Here is a 16,598-nt window from a genome sequence, read left to right as displayed (position 1 = left end):
CTAGGAGTAACCGCGCTCGCTACCGCCTTTCCCTCTCTTCCTGGAACCGCAGAGGCTCCCCTCAGAAGGCAGGCCCTTCCGTTGCCTGTAGGCGGGCCGGGCAAAGGAGCCCGGCTTTCAGGCGCTTCCCGCTCCCTCCGCACCGCAAGGGCCGGTTGTTGTTCCCGTCCTCGCACAGCTCTACCAACCAGGCGGGACGCCGCCAGCTCCCATTAGCCTGGTGCCCGGTGACGTGGGCGCCTCGGGTGCACAAGGCCGGCCCCCCCCGGCTCCTCCTCCTCCTCCGTCGCGAACCCGTCCCCTTCGGTGCCTGTCGCGCTGCCCGGCTGGCGGAAAGTGTACAGTACATGGATGGGAAATTTCCGTGTGAGGACCGTGTGCCTTTCCCCCTGCTTCCAGGGTGGATGGACGGTTTCCTCTCCTTTTAGTGCCTTCGGCTCCCAAAAGAAAAGGAGCGCCTCTCCCGGTCGGCTTCTTTAGGGGTGACGCCGCTGTTGCCAGGCGCAGGTGTTCCCAGCTTGTCCTTATGCAGGGAGCTCCGGTCTCCTCGTGAGTAAGTAACGAAACGGGCAAGAGCTTCACACTCTCTCCCGAAAGTCTGCAGCCCTCAAGAAGTGCGGGCGATGGCGAAGGCCGGAGGCTTATCCGGGGCCTGCCTCCAACCTGCAGCGGGGCTTGAACCTTAGCAGCTCTTTTAAAAAGCATTCAAAAGCAATAAATAATTGTACAGTATTGCCGGAGTTTCATTAAGTTTTGCCTGCGGCATCACACACACACACACCCCGCCTCGCCCCATATATCGCTCCTGTTGTAATGATCACGTGGAAAGCTCAAAGCTCCTCCTATTTCCCTCAAAAGTTGTTTATAAAATGAACCGTAATCGGATGTCCGGGTCTTCCTAGCTTTTCCGCAGAAATGGTGTACAGTATTTTTTGTGTCGTGGTCTTTGAATTGATATTAAATTAAGGATGGGCTGTAATCCTATTGACATTAGCTGGATGCAAGGGCTTCTGTAGAACTGATGGCAGGGGTACTGTTTATTAATGATGCCTATAGTTTGTTGACCAGATTGTTGTTTTCTTCTGTGTGAATTTAAAGAAATACTAAGTTTATTATGTGTGTGGGGGCGCGCACACTCCCCTGCCCCATCCTCCACCCTCTCAAGAAAACCATGCCTGGATATCATAGTGTTTTAAGACTGGCTTGAGAAACTGACTACTGAGCAAAACCTGGGTAGGGCCATGTGGATCACAACCAGCACTCTGAGTTGTGCCCAGAAATGAACCAACAGACATGAGGCTGATGAAACAGGAGTTGTATGTTCCTTGTAGCCAGCCCAGAAATGGATGTAACAAGATATCTGTACTTAGAATAAATTTTACAAAATGGAGCTTCCAAAGTGAAGCTTGGAAGAAGTAAGAGCAAACAATAATACTTGTGTGGTGTCAAGTCAATTCTGACTTATGGTGACACTTTTTAGAGTTTTCTAGATAGAGAATACTCAGAAGTGGTTTACCATTCCCTTCTTCTGGGGTCACCCTGGGATTATGCAGCTTGCCCACGGCTGGCTCTACTCACAGGAGGCACAGTGGTGAATTGAATGTCCAGTCTCTGGCTCTGCAGCCAGATACCTAAACCACCAAGTAATAAGAATGCAATGAAGTGGCAGCTAAATACGTAATTGTTTGGTGTAACCATAAGGAAAACTATCATTTAATCAGCATTCCGGCAGTTTCTTCTTTTATAATCACAAACACAGAATTTCAGACCATTGCTGGATTGAGATCACAGATACAGTACTGATATCAGGAAGTGTCTTTAGTTTAATCAGATTACGTATTTGGATTTATAGTTGATTAAAGCTGCAGAAAATGTGTATGATTAGCACTAACTTTGTATTTAGAGCTTTAATTTTAATTTGTCCTTCCTAGGTCAACTTCAAAGAATAGTGGACATGAGTCATTCAAATTTTCTGTGACCGTCATGGCTTGTGTGGCAGGTCCCTGTACAAATGAGTCCCCTTTTTTGGCAGACAGACATGCTCACCTTATACTGGCCCAGATCAACAAGATGAGATGTGGTCAGCACTTCTGTGACGTGCAGCTCCAAGTTGGAAAAGATGTGTTTAAGGTCCACCGGCTGGTTTTGGCTGCAAGTAGCCCTTATTTTGCAGCTCTGTTTGCAGGAGGGATGAGAGAGTCTTCAAAGGATGTTGTAGGGATACTAGGTGTGGATGCTGACATCTTTCAGATCCTCTTGGACTTTATTTACACAGGTAAGCTGTTTCTTACGAAGTTTTGTAGTAAGGCCTTAGTGACATGGATATTTGAGAATGAACCATTTCAGTTCAATAGCTGCTTACTGTTTTACCTCTTACCACTAATAGTTTTATAGGCTACCCCCTCCCTGTTACTGTATTTCAGAAGGTCTTCATTGATAGACAAATAAGTTATTTGGTCATATGCTGTTTCTCCACCCAGTTTTGGTATCCCCAGCTGCTTCTAGGTGACCTGAGTAATTACTTCTACTGAGTAATATTTAGAATACAATTTAAGTCATGCATCTAAAATTTATTCCCCACTGCAATTAATGGGACTCCATGCAAGTAAAGGCAGTTTGAGTTGGGATGCACAGCAGTAGCTATGAAGAATACAGAGTTTCTGTTCCTCAGAATATATTTCAATCTGCACTTCACCACTTTATTTGAAGTTGGAGATTCACACATCTGAACACTCCCCATACAAAAACAATTTCCTGTTGCCCACATGTGGGAGAAGGGTTCTAGTCAATCTTTCTTTCTGACATATTTTCTGTGCAGGAATTTGGGGAGAGAGGTGCAGGAATGTTCAAATCTTACATTTTCTTATTGATTTACTGTCTTGTCTACAGCTTCTTTAATGAGAGTAGAGTTAGTGCTTTATTACCCTAGCACTGGATGCTTTATCATCCGCAATCTGTGGAGAAACCTTTGATCATTTAGGAGACATGAGAAAGTGTGTCCATATTGACAGTTCCTAATGGATTCATTTAAAATTACTATGGGTTCAACTCTTAAGATAATAATAAATACATGAGATTATTTGCCTATATCTCCTCTATGCCCCATGCTGGACTATCTGAAATTAAAATCAAGAGAAAAATATATACAATTCAAAAAGTGGAAAAGAATTGGAATTTATAGAATAAGAGACCTATTTGACGCAGGGAAACCAATGACAATTAGACATTTAGAGGACAAAACAAAGGAAATGAAAACTTGTTGTTTAGTCGTTAAGTCATGCTCGACTCTTCGTGACCCCATGGACCAGAGCATGCCAGGCCCTCCTGTCTTCCACTGCCTCCTGGAGTTTGGTTAAAAAAACAAATAAACAAACAAAAAACTAATTGGCTACAATTAATACAGGTAAGAAATTTGGCAATTCATACCACAGTTCCGGACCTATGAGACTGCTCACAGAACTAGAACAATATAGTGTAGAAAAAGATTGAAATATGTAAAAGGAAGGGAATAATGGTTTTGAAGGTAGTTCATAGATGATATTCGCACCCCACAAAATTACTCAAAATTAATGGAGAAATCTCAGGTGCTGGAGAAACTGACCAGACCAGATGGGCAGGATATAAATCAATCAAACAAACAAACAAACAAACAAATTGTGGAAATAAAGGCACACTAGAACATATGTGGATCTCTTGTCCCAAAGTGGAAGCATATTGGCAGGAAATAATTAAATGGATAGAAATATTATTGAATCAAAAAATAATTAAAAATTAAGCTTTATTATTATTTTCAATATTTAAGGATGGAAATGAAAAATTAATTTAATAAAGACCTAATTGCACACCTTATTGGTGCAGCAAGAGCTGAAATTGCACAAAACTGGAGAAATGCTCAAGATCTTTCAGTACAAAAATTCGAGAACGGAATTTGGCAAATGGTCCTGATGGAAAAGTTGATCAATCAAATTAAAATATACAGAGGAGAAATAAAACAAGATAAATTTATGAAAACCTGGCAACCATTATTAACATGTGGAATTAGCTCAAGAAAAAAAGAATGTGAAATAGGAAGTATTGTATTTTAATTGAATTTTAATTGTTGTAAGCCACCCAGAGACCTTTGGGTAGAGTGGGCAGCATATAAGTTAAATAAATAATATTTTAAAAGAATTAAGTAATGTTAAAATATTGTGAATGTGTAAAGAAAGATGTGCTGATAGACTGTGTAATCTGATTGTATTGTACTACAATTATTCTAACTTGCATTGTCATACTATGGATGTTAATTTTTAAAAAAGTTTTAAAAAAGATAATAGTAATCTGATGTTTGTGTACAGCCATACCTTTCAAGTGACAATCACCATTTTTATGGAAAAGCTATATGTTGTCATTTTGAAGATATTTTATACCAGCTGAAAATTGATCTCCTTTATATATTCAGGCATAGTCAATATTGGCGAGAATAATGTCCAGGAATTGATTGTGGCAGCAGACATGTTCCAGCTTACAGAAGTGGTGGACCTTTGCTGTGAATTTCTAAAGGAACAAATAGATCCTGTGAACTGCATTGGACTCTTCCAGTTCTCTGAGCAAATTGCTTGCCATGATCTGCTCGAATTTACAGAGAATTACATTCATGCCCATTTCCTGGACATCCACAATGGAGAAGAATTCCTAGCCCTGACAAAAGACCAGCTTATTAAGATTTTGCGAAGTGAAGAGCTGAGCATAGAAGATGAGTACCAAGTTTTCACAGCTGCAATGCAGTGGATTCTGAAGGATGTTGGGAAGAGAAAGAAATATGTCGTGGAAATACTGGATACAGTTAGATTTCCATTGCTACCTCCGCAAAGACTCCTGAAGTACATAGAAGGTAACTGAGTGTAGGATACTATGTGAATTTGTTCTTTGTGTAGTTTCATGCCATTCACTAATCCATTGTGGGCTCCAAGTATTGAGTTTGTGAACACTTAGTAGCTATAAACATGGATATCCTAGCAAAGGGAGCCTTGTCTCAGATCTCATTACAGTGGTGCCCCACTTGACGATTACACCGCTTGACGCTGAAATTGCTTAATGATGAGGTTTTTGCGATCGCTATAGTGATGGCAAAACTATGTTTCAATGGGGAAAATCCACTTTACGACGATCGGTTCCCTGCTTCGGGAACCGATTTTTTGCTTCACGATGATCTTTACAGCTGATCGTCGGGTTTTCAAAATGGCCACCCGCTGTTTTCCGGACCTATTTCCGGAAGACAGTGATCGAAAATGGCTGATTGAAAATCCCTGCCACATTGGAACTGCAGGTACTACTGTAATTATTTGGAAATTTCCAACTGTGAGTAGTATTGGGTTCTACTAGAAATAACTTGCAACATGATGCAGAACATCGTGGCATTTCACTTTTCACAGGCAAGGAAGCACTGGATATCTTTTCATCTGAAGGAGAACATGGAATACTGACAGTTTGGTCAGGAAGAGAGGTAAGGCAGAGGAATTATGGAGTAAGTGCCTAACCTATTCTTATGTGGTTACTGAATTACAGTACAGTGGTGCCTCGCTTGACGATGTTAATTCACTCCAGTGAAATTGCTGTAGAGCGAAATCATTGTCAAGCGAAAAAAAACATAGAAATGCATTGAAAACCATTCAATGCGTTCCAATGGGCAAAATATCTGCTCGTCCAGCAAAGATCCTCCACACGGCAGCCATTTTCTGGTGTCTGTAATGTGAGGAATCCGTCCCTAGCACAGCAGGGAGCCATTTTCTACAGCCGGTGGCCATTTTGAAACCCGACGATCAGCTGTTTGCTGATCGTCGTAAAGAGAAAAATCGGTTCCTGAAGCAGGGAACCGATCAACGTTAAGCGAAATTCCTCCATCTAAACATTGTTTTGCGATCGCAAAAGCGATCGTAAAAACTTCAACATTAAGCGGATTCGTCGTCAAGTGGGGTAATCGTCCAGCGGGGCACCACTGTATTGTAATTGAAATATTGATGGGAAAAACTGATGTACTGTATTAGAGGGTAAAAGCTCATACCAAATTCAGTATACTATGACTACATTGTTTAATCTCAACCTTTCACAGAGATCAACAGTGATGTATCCAACTGCAGAAATATAAGCTTAGGAGCCTGCAGATAATTTCCTTCCATCAGCTAAAGAAAATCAGAAAGGCTATATGGCATTTTGCTTTATTCTGCTTTCAGTAGTTGAGGTTAAACAAGTAAGAAGAAAGGGACATGTATTTAATATTTTCAGATTTTTTGGAATCTACTGTTCTTCGAATGGAGACAAACTACAGTGAAAATGAAATCACTCAGATTGCATGCATATCTTTTATTTGTAGATTGTTTATAACAAAATGTTTCATTTCCCTTTTTTTCCTTCCCAAGGTGTTCCTGATTTCAGTCTTAGAGTAGCTCTTCAAACTCTCTTGAAAGAATACTGTGAAGTGTGCAAATCTCCCAAAGAGAACAAGGTTAGCAGTTTCCTGCAGGCAACTAAAGCTCGTCCCCGGAGGAAAGCCAGGAAGTACCTTTATGCAGTAGGTAGGGATCCTCATTAGTATTCAGATATATTTAAAACCTGAAATATTGAGAAAATGCTTTTGGGCAGCTAATCATTTGTGTCTTCTCTGCTTCTTGAATAGGTGGTTACACTCGCTTACAGGGAGGCCGTTGGAGTGACAGCAGAGCTCTCAGTTGTGTGGAGCGTTTTGATACTTTCAGTCAGTACTGGACTACTGTGTCTTCCTTGCACCAGGCTCGCAGTGGGCTGGGAGTTGCAGTGGTAGGAGGCATGGTCTATGCAATTGGAGGTAACATGAAGGATCTCTGGGGCTGGAAACAGGCTACTTAATACTTTAAGGAGCCAGAAAATGGAACTTGGGATCTTCTGCATGTGGAACATTTTCCCCTTATTATTGCTGATGCCAGACATTCATGGGAAGTTTTGCGCCCCAAAGAAAGGAACTGTGCTTATCTCGGCGACATGTTGATAAGGAGTTGGGAAAATTCACATGGGCAACAGGATTTTGCCCATTGAATATTATGCAAACATCCTATGCAGACAATTTCAGGAATGAAAGTGGTGTAGCCAGTGTATGTGATTGAAAATTCTGTATACAGTAATGTAAAAAAAGTACCCCCTCTTTGAATTTTATGTTTTTACATATCATGACATAATAAAAAATCACCTTGTCCTTAACAGGTCTGAAAATTAGGTCAATACAACCTCAGTGGAACCACACATGACATATTACACTGTAACTGCAACTAAAATAATCATGGTGATTCCCCCCAAAATACTTTGCAATGGGGTCATTTATTTATTTATTTATTTATTTATTTATTTATTTATTTATTTATTTATTTATTTATTTATTTATTTATTTAATATCCCACCTATCTGGTTGGGCGAGGACCACTTTAGGCGGCTAACAATCATAAAATAATACAATAAAAATGTAAATAGACAGTTCTAGATCATAAGAACACTACATTACGATGCACAATAAACAAAACATAAAACAGTAAGGGAGGAAAGAAGGGGGTCATGAGTTATGTGATGGGAAGGCCTGCCGAAACATCCATGTCTTTAATTGCTTCTTAAAGGTACCCAGCGAGGGAGCCCCGCAAATCTCAGGAGGTAGGTTGTTCCAGAGGCGAGGAGCCACCGCCAAGAAGGCCCGATTTCTTGTTTTTTCCTTCTGGGCCTCCTTCAGCGTTAGGCTCCTCAGCCTCACCTCCTGGCTCGCATGAGTGACACGGGTAGATCTTGGTGGGAGTAGGCGTTCCGCCAAGTATCGAGGCCCTAAACCGTTTAGGGCTTTATAAGTAAGCATCAACACTTTGAAGTCGATGCGGAATCGGATGGGCAGCCAATGCAATGCGGCCAGAGTGGGTGAGATATGTTGGTGTTTTTTCACTCCACTAAGTAATCTGGCCACCACATTCTGCACCACCTGTAATTTCTGCAGCAGCCTCAAAGGTAGCCCCACGTAGAGCGCATTACTGTGGGGCTACAGTAATCTCGAGATTACGAGCGCATACACCAAGGTAGTGAGCGCCCCCACATCAAGGTAGGACCGCAGCTGGGCTATCCGCCTGAGGTGAAAAAAGGCAGTGCGGACCACCGACGCCACCTGGGATTCCATAGTGAGCGCCGGGTCCAGATGGATCCCCAAGCTGCGGACCCCATCCTTGGCAGGCAGAGTCACCCCCCCAAAAGAGAGGGAGCTTCCCAAATCCCCAGCTGTGGGGGCACCCACCCTCAATACCTCCGTCTTGTCCGGGTTCAGCCTGACCCCCATGTTGGGAAACCATGATTTAGGGCTCTACATTGTGAGAGGGAGAGTGTCTTAGATTTGGCAATGACACATAGTATGTATACTATAACACTTATATTAATGAACTATTGGTCTTTCAATGGCTGAGCCTTGTTTTGAAGAGGTGTTATATAAAACAAATTTAATTACTCTCTATTCTTGTTTTGCTTTAAAGGTGAAAAAGACTCCATGATTTTTGACTGTACCGAACGCTATGATCCTGTTACAAAGCAGTGGGCTGCTGTAGCTTCCATGAATCATCCTCGCTGTGGATTAGGAGTGTGTGCCTGTTACGGGACTATCTATGCTTTTGGCAAGTTCTTCAGCTACTGAATCATTTGATTTGTGTATCATTGAGAATTAAAATAAGAGCAAAATGTGCATAACAAAAGCTGACTACTGGTTTGTGTAATAAAGTATCCTTTTTGGCTATAGCCACACACATTTTTTTCATATAGTAAAACCTTTGTTTAATTTAATTAATGTCTACCCCATTATTCTCCCTATAGGGACTTTTAAAACTCCAAAAGCAAAACTACTTGCTGAGTTAGATGAGAACAGTCTACCTCCAGCTGCTCTATTGTATTGTTTATTTGTGAATTATGTGCAATAGTTTTAATTAGAGTTATACAGCATATAGAATATCCAGTGGCTTTAAACAAGATAGAATAATGATGAAACTTGTATTAAGAACATTAAAGGTAGACATAAAATGGCTTTAATTTAGATGCCTTAGAAGCCTCTCTTTTAAAGTCTAATATTACACATTGCATTCTGTTGCACAAACCAGATAATATTTTAAACCAAATACAAATGTAGCTCCTTTAAGCAGATGGGAAACACATAATTCCACTGCATTTCTTATCTTCGTAATCATGTGGTTTACAGGAGGCTGGATTGGAGCTGAGATTGGAAACTCAATTGAACGTTTTGATCCTGAAGAAAATAGCTGGGAAGTAGTAGGCAGCATGGCTGTACCACGCTACAATTTTGGGTGCTGTGAAATGCAAGGTAAATGGACTTGAATATTTGGGTAACAGTAAGGTAAAGGTAAACATTTACCTTGACATTTAGTCCAGTCGTGTCCGACTCTAAGGGGCGGTGCTCATCCCCGTTTCCAAACCGTAGAGCCGGCGTTTGTCCTTAAGACAGTTTCCGTGGTCACGTGGCCAGCACGACTAGACAGAATGCCGTTACTTTCCCACCGTGGTGGTACCTATTTATCTACTCACATTTTTACATGCTTTTGAACTGCTAGGTTGGGTAACAGTTATTATTAATTATAGTTGTAAAGTATCCAATGGGCAAAATCTATTGATAGCTACATGAGTGTAACTCAGTGTTATTCCCATGGTAAGTACAATATTGCCAAGGCAGAAGTACTACCCACAAAGCACTTCTGCTGGTGCATTGGGCAGAGATCACAATCTTTCTTTATTCTTATTGGAGTGTTGCACAATTTAAAACTATTGTAGTGTATGAAACATAAAGTTCAAACCAATTTAAAATGTTAAAATTAAACTATTCTTGACCAGACGTGGGTTACGTCAATAGCATTGTCTCAACCATTTACTAGATCTTTAGTACATGTGGTGGTTGCAATGGGAATCATACAATCAGAGTTTGCAGTTCCCTGTTACTGGGTATGACTGCCATTTATATAGATGTGACTTTTTGTTGCATCACACAAACAGGATTTTGCCCAGTAAGTATTTATTATGATTTACACTGACATCATAATAACGCTGAATGTGTTACATGCGATGTAATGTTACATTTCCTAGATACAAAATATTGTGTATAGTTCTACAGTCCTGTCCACAGTTACTTGGGAGTAAACCCCATTTGGCTCACTCAATGTAATTTTGAGTAGACTTGCTTAGGACTTGCTGGCAGTATTGGAGAAATTAAGTATTTTTATAAAGGGCTGTGTTTCCTTGAAGGGCATTACAGTGTGTTCTGTTTCTCAGAGGAACTCAGGCCACCCACCATTCCTTCAAATAACTCCTTGTTTACCCTGTTTCCCATCAGAATTTAAAATTATGAGAAAGAAGACATGTGAGGAGAATGCTTTCTTCAAGCACAGTCCCTAGAAGGAAGGTTGGGTACAGCAGCTGTGGCTGGGCCTTCATTTTTAATTTCCTATGATAACTGCTGGGATGCAATTCCTGTGATGGTAACAAAGGTGAAGGCTCCCTCCCACTCCAACAATCTGCATCAGAGGTGTATTTAGGGAGGATTTAACCTCACTTCCATCCCAAAAGTTCTGCTTAATTTTGCTGTGATGGAGGCAAAGCTGAAGCCTGTTCTCCACCACAGTGATCTTTAGCAGCAAGTATGTGCGCACATGTGAGTGGACTATAGCTTCTAATGGTTTCTGGAAGAGGTGTCCAATACCCGTCCCACTTCATAGAGTTATCTATTTCCACAGTAAGAAGAAGCCATTAAAATTCTTATGAATAGCTGGCCTGTGAACTGTTGTTTTTTATATGTCTCTTTACTAATAACTGTGTGCAGGTGGGTTTAATTGAAAATCTTTATGTCTCTAGGTTTAATTTATGTTGTTGGGGGCATTGGCGGTGAGGGAATAGAACTGTGTTCTGTGGAAGTCTATGACCCCATATCTAAGCGGTGGTCTGCCCTCCCTGAAATGGGCACTCGAAGAGCATATCTAGGTGTGGCCACTCTGAACGACTGTATCTATGCTGTTGGAGGATGTAATGAAACTCAAGATGCCCTTCCAACTGTGGAGAAATACTCTTTTGAAGAGGTAGGATTCAGTTTTCACAAACCAGATTACAAGTCCTATTCATTTCTGTTTGACTCTCAGTAGAGTTTGTCTTGTTAACTGCACTAAGAAAAATGACAGCCAAACTGCCAGTAAGTCTGATGATGAATGGTGCTCCATATTGTGGTGCACTAGGTCTCCCTAAGGAGTGACTGGCACTTGGTCAGAGAGTTCGACAGGCCACTTACCTACCACCTTTGTGGTGGGGCAAGTCCCAAGACCTCAGCAGTGCATAGCGTAAGCCCTTTGAACAACTATGACTTTAAAAGAACACTTTACGTTTACTCAGTACTTTGCAAGTACAGACACATGGGCTTTGTGATTCCTCAGAACTCACAATAGCTCAGTTAGGTAGGACTCTTAAAGATAGCTAGTTTGTGGCCCTCTCCACTCCCTAGATTTAGCCAGTCCCTGCTGTTCAAGAGACCAATCGGTTTGTAGAATTTTCATAATTAATTTTTATTAGAAAAATAGTTTCATAGAATCAGTTTATATTGTAAAAGCTTTAGCATAAAGAACATATTCAAAGATCATTACAGTTAAATAAAATAACGATTTCCCATTAAAATAATAAACACTACTAAGCTGGGCTACAGTGGGCTAGCCCCACCTCCTTCTTTCTTTGTACTTACATCCTCTATCAATTAAGTCACATACTTAAACCATCATTATGGAATTGAATCGCAGAACAAGACCATCTCCATCTCCCCCATCTTCTCTCACATCTATTTTCTACACACTCTAATTCCTCCCTTCTTCTTGACAATTCTGGCTGTTAACCAGTTAGCCTCAAGAGTCTGTAACACCTTCCTCCTCCCTTAATTCCCATGGAAGTCCAGGTGTTTTATCTCTTCTCCAATTAGCTCAGAATGTTAAGTCTTCCACAGGCCTCTTTGTCCAATCTTCGGTGCTATTTCGAACCAGGCTGGCTTCAAAAAAACATTCTCAAAACACTTACAAAAACATATTCCAATGTCTCTCAAATCATCTTCACGCAGAACCTGTCTGACTCCGTCTTGCATTTCTCTGACTACATATCCCATCAAGACACATATTCTTTGGATTATGATCAGAGAAGTGAATCACACAGTTAGCTGTTAGCAGCTAGAACAGGCACAGCGCTTTTAAGTGAGTTCGTTCCAAGATTGTCCACTGTTTGATTAAGTCTTGTGACCATGATCAAGCCCTCTCTCTCTTATCTTACCTCCCAGTATGGCTTCACACAGTGCTGACTGATTGACTCTAGTGGCAGCCATAAATACCCTTCTTACCCAAAGCACCATGTTGTCTAAGTAAAGCCAACTCTAGAGCTAATCCATTACATGAATCAAATGTGCTATTCTACTTCAGACGTTTCTTATAATTTAATTATTTTAATAACTGCAATCTCTTATCCTTTACTAGTAGGAGAATGAAGAAGTCAGTTTGGCAGAACCACTACAAAAAGTTTGTATCACCAAAATAAATGTAGAGCATACTGTATTTCTGGAGAGGAATGTACTGCACAGAAAACTTTTGCTTTGTTGTGTTATTTTCCTCATTAGGAGAAATGGGTGGAAGTTGCTTCGATGAAGGCCCCAAGAGCTGGAGTATGTGTTGTAGCTGTGAATGGCCTCCTTTACGCAATAGGAGGCAGGACTGCAAGCTACGATTCAGCTGCCCCAGTAACTTCAGATACTGTGGAGGTTTATAACCCACATATGGATTCTTGGACAGAAATTGCTAACATGATCACAAGCCGCTGTGAAGGAGGTGTGGCAGTGCTTTGAAAAGTAAAGGATTTTTTAAAAGCAAAGAAAATTGAGTTGTGAATATAATCATTGAAGAAATGGTAAGGATTTGAAAGTCTTCTAAGATAATGTCTCTACAGATAATTATTTCCAAAATATGTACAAATGTCCATAGCAGTTGCTAATGACTGTGCTGAAATGTTTACACTTCTGATGCGTTCATAAATAATTCTAGCAGCAGCAATGTCTTTGAATTAGCAGCTACCTTTCATATACGTGCTCTGGTATTTTGTCATTAGTATAACAAAGTAAAAATTAAATTAGAATTTGTTATCCTCTAGGTAAAGAAAAGAGCGAGTTATGTTAAACACACTGGTCATCAAGGAGGATCCTAAGTGACATGGTTTTATTGTCAAGTCTGTTGACCTTTTTTAAGAGCAGGCTTCTGCTTTGTATTGCATAAATTGATTTACTTGAGAAGGACATAAAAAATAAAAGCAGAGGTTTTGTTTAGAAACTTGTTTGGGAATTTTGTTTTAGACAGTGAATTTCTTAAGAAATAGAAGACAGAACTTTTTAAATTGAAACCTCCTTCCCACTGGATATGTAAGACAAAAAGATTGGTAGTATATATCTTATTCTTTTTCCTTGCTTCCACGTGGATAGCAAGAACCTATTATCAGTTTTGGGTGTACTGCTTATACAGTATATTTAGTTCCTGCCACTTTTTTCTCCTAAAGGTCATGGACATTGTATAGTATCTGTTCAATATCAGATAAGAGGGGGTTAATTTCAAAGTTCTTTTTGCTGCTAAGGCTAAAGAATAGCTTAAAAGAAAAAAATGTAGAGAGGTCTGTAAAATCCTTTAATTCTAGCAGCAGAAAGAACACTGAAAGGACTTGCCTCATAGCCGATACTTTCCTGTTGAAGTGAACAAATTGTATAAAATTAAAATAAATGATTTTTATAATAATTGAAGAAAGTTGGGAGAGGAATGTGGCAGCAACAAAGGATAGTGCTGTATTCAGCTGTGTGCTTGATGCAGCTAACATGTTTTGTAGGTTACTCAACAGAGGCACCATATTTATAACAGAGTGCTGTTAACGGCAACTGGAAAACAGCTGGCTACTGCCAAGATTTTTGGTTTTGTTTTGGTTGTTTGATTGGCCTAATAAACAGATTACTGTAACTTGGATTTTGGAATTTCTTATACCGTCAGTTACTGCCCCCTTTTTGATAGAATGTTCAGAAGTCTTATTTTCTTCCTATGCTGGCTAATTTTACTTGAAAGTAATACTGATTTAAATGGAATGGCCAGTATCATATGGCTAGTCTCAGAATCTGAATCACTTACTGAACTGTAAATCATTGAGTCCATAGGCCTCCTCCTGTTGGGGTTAGGAACAGGTTACTGATCAATGTGTTTTAAATTAAATATGCTTAGATTGCTTTGGTGAAAGGAAACTATTTTCTATTTTCTTGCAAGATAGTGTAACATGCTTGGAAGAGGTGCAAGGAAGAGGGAAATACTTACTCATACACATACGGAGGATATTTTCCCTTTTGCAAGTAAAGTGCAGTGGGAATGCTAGTTTGGTGTAGGTCACACATGTTATCTTGACACTCATATAATAAATATGTACTGTATGTTATGTGGTATCAGTCAAGAATACAGACACAGTGGTAAGAAAAATGCAGTTTCCATTTTATTCCCACGTTTAAGCTTGAACCTGATTAAATCCTCACAACTTTTTGTTTAAAGTGTTTATTCTAGGGGTATGTTCTTGTGTGTTCTTACAGCAATTACTGGTAAGTGCAACAAAGAGGTCCAATACTTTTATTCACATTGATTACATTGTTTTTTCTTTTGGCAAAAACAAGAATATGACCAATATTTAGCACAAGAAATTAAGCTACACTTATAACATTGATTAACTTACACTGGAAGTGATAAACTACAGTTTAAATTACAAAGAGAAAATGCTTAAAGGGTATCCTTTGTACCAATACAATATATCAAATATATAATGAAAACACATTGTTACATATACTACCCTGGGTCTTTTAAAATGTCTAGAACTCATGCACTAGCTTTTTGACGACATTTCCTCCAAACGTCTCATTGTTTTCCTTAAAACTTCATGGCAATTATAATTAGCATTAGAGATGGTTAACTGTCAAAGGTGAGTGACGTTTTTAAAGCCACTGCTGTTCTTATGTTTTACCCCTCTAATCCCAATACATAAGCCTCTTCACAAAGCACCAAGACCAAATGATTTTAAACAATTTTATCTATTGGTAAGTATGTCTTAAGGAATGGTCTTAGTTGTGTTTACACATAAATATCACGAAACTTAACTGATAAGCATGCAAGGAGTTGCAATCTTAACACCAAAATGTAGTCATTCCTAGGAATAATTGAATGTCACAGAACATCTATTGTAAAATAACAAAAATACATGTTTTTTTCTGTTCAAATATGTATAGCAAATGCCTTGGAAGTACTCTAACAAAGGAGCTTTGAACAATAACAAAGACATTATCTGACTTCCTGTATCTTCTCACAATCATCCATTAAAATTGATTGTAATAAGAAGTTAAACTGTGACCAAATTGCTTTAAAGCAATGTATTCTCTATAAAACAACTTCATGAAAAACTCCTATAAGATGGTTAAAGCAGAAGCTGAAAAAGAATTCTGAGCTAAAGGCATGTTTGGTCTCATTCAGCAGGGCAGTTAAGTTCCTATTCGAATTTTCAACCTCCAAATGACTGTTCTCACCAAAGTACAGTATCTTACGTGTTTACTGCCTGTTTTACTCAAAGTCTTGTCCTCTGTCTGTGGGATTGAAACTAAGCTTTAAGGCTGAAATTTTCAGCATGTTTTCTGAAGTGTAAATGTTAGTGTGTTCAATAGGACTTCTGAGCATGTTTGCCTAGATGTAGCCCTTCGAACTGGGTGATACAATTACATTTAAGTAAAAGCAGTATCTCTTATGTAGATAGGTATGTCTTAGTATTAAAGAAGAGCATGTCACAGTTGTGTTTTCTTTTAATTAATTTCAAGCAGTGAGCCTCTCCTTCTTATTGAGAGAATAGATAAAATGGATAGAGGGAAGCTCTTTTCCCTCTCACGCAATACCAGAACCAGGGGACATCCACTCAAATTGAGTATTGGGAGAGTGAGAACAGGCAAAAGAAAATATTTCTTTACCCAGCATGCTATGAGTCTGTGGAACCCCATTGCCACTGGATATGGTGATGACATCTTGCCCAGATGCCTTTAAAAGGATTCATATTCCTGGAGGAAAAGACCAACGCAAGTTATAAGCCATGATGGGGATGTATAATCTCCAGGCTTAAAAGGTCCTTCAAAATGCCAGATGCAGAGGAGTGGTATCAGGAGACAGGTACAGTATCTAGTTGTCTCTTGCACTCCCAGAGGCATCTGGTGGGGCCACTGTGAGATACAGGAAGCTGGACTAGATGTGCCTGATCCTGGTCTGATCCAGCAGGGCTCTTCTTATAGTCTACAGCAGTGGTTCTTAACCTTTGTTACTCGGATGTTTTTGAACTGCAACTCCCAGAAACCCCAGCCAGCACAGTTGGTGGTGAAGGCTTCTGGGAGTTGCTGTCCAAAACTGAGTAACCCAAGGTTAAGAACCAGTGGTCTACAGTTATAGATGCAAAGAACTCAGCCACATTTTCCTCTCACAGCAACCTTCCTTTCAAGCTACATATTTTCATAA

The 16,598-nt window shown here is 39.9% G+C and overlaps 1 protein-coding gene across 4 annotated transcripts; it reads left to right on the top strand.

Annotated features, from left to right (window-relative positions):
* The first annotated feature begins 272 nt into the window (after window positions 1–272).
* IPP (intracisternal A particle-promoted polypeptide) lies at window positions 273–14,039 on the top strand. 4 transcript variants are annotated; one of them, XM_020783347.3, is made up of 9 exons: window positions 273–553; window positions 1,932–2,275; window positions 4,442–4,873; window positions 6,399–6,554; window positions 6,656–6,823; window positions 8,508–8,645; window positions 9,221–9,343; window positions 10,882–11,102; window positions 12,665–14,039. In XM_020783347.3, the coding sequence occupies exons 2-9, from the start codon at window positions 1,984–1,986 to the stop codon at window positions 12,887–12,889; spliced, it is 1,755 nt and encodes a 584-aa protein (XP_020639006.3). In that variant the 5' UTR covers window positions 273–553; window positions 1,932–1,983; the 3' UTR covers window positions 12,890–14,039. The 4 variants fall into 4 exon arrangements, with proteins under 4 accessions (XP_020639006.3, XP_072853665.2, XP_020639008.3 ...); XM_072997564.2 differs by having other exon boundaries at window positions 300–549; XM_020783349.3 differs by lacking the exon at window positions 273–553 and adding an exon at window positions 872–918.
* The last annotated feature ends 2,559 nt before the right edge of the window (window positions 14,040–16,598 follow it).

The sequence above is a fragment of the Pogona vitticeps genome, chromosome 4 (assembly GCF_051106095.1).
Source record: "Pogona vitticeps strain Pit_001003342236 chromosome 4, PviZW2.1, whole genome shotgun sequence".
NCBI classification, from domain to species: domain Eukaryota; kingdom Metazoa; phylum Chordata; class Lepidosauria; order Squamata; family Agamidae; genus Pogona; species Pogona vitticeps.
Note: the sequence above shows the minus strand (reverse complement) of the source record. Positions and strands in the feature narration are given on the sequence as shown.

Excerpts from the sequence above, each read along its gene's own strand:
- IPP (XM_072997564.2), top strand. The coding sequence starts at position 527 with ATGCAGGGAGCTCCGGTCTCCTC. Across the intron at positions 550-1,931 it reads CAGGGAGCTCCGGTCTCCTC|GTCAACTTCAAAGAATAGTG; the intron begins GTGAGTAAGTAA and ends TGTCCTTCCTAG. Across the intron at positions 8,646-9,220 it reads CGGGACTATCTATGCTTTTG|GAGGCTGGATTGGAGCTGAG; the intron begins GCAAGTTCTTCA and ends TGTGGTTTACAG.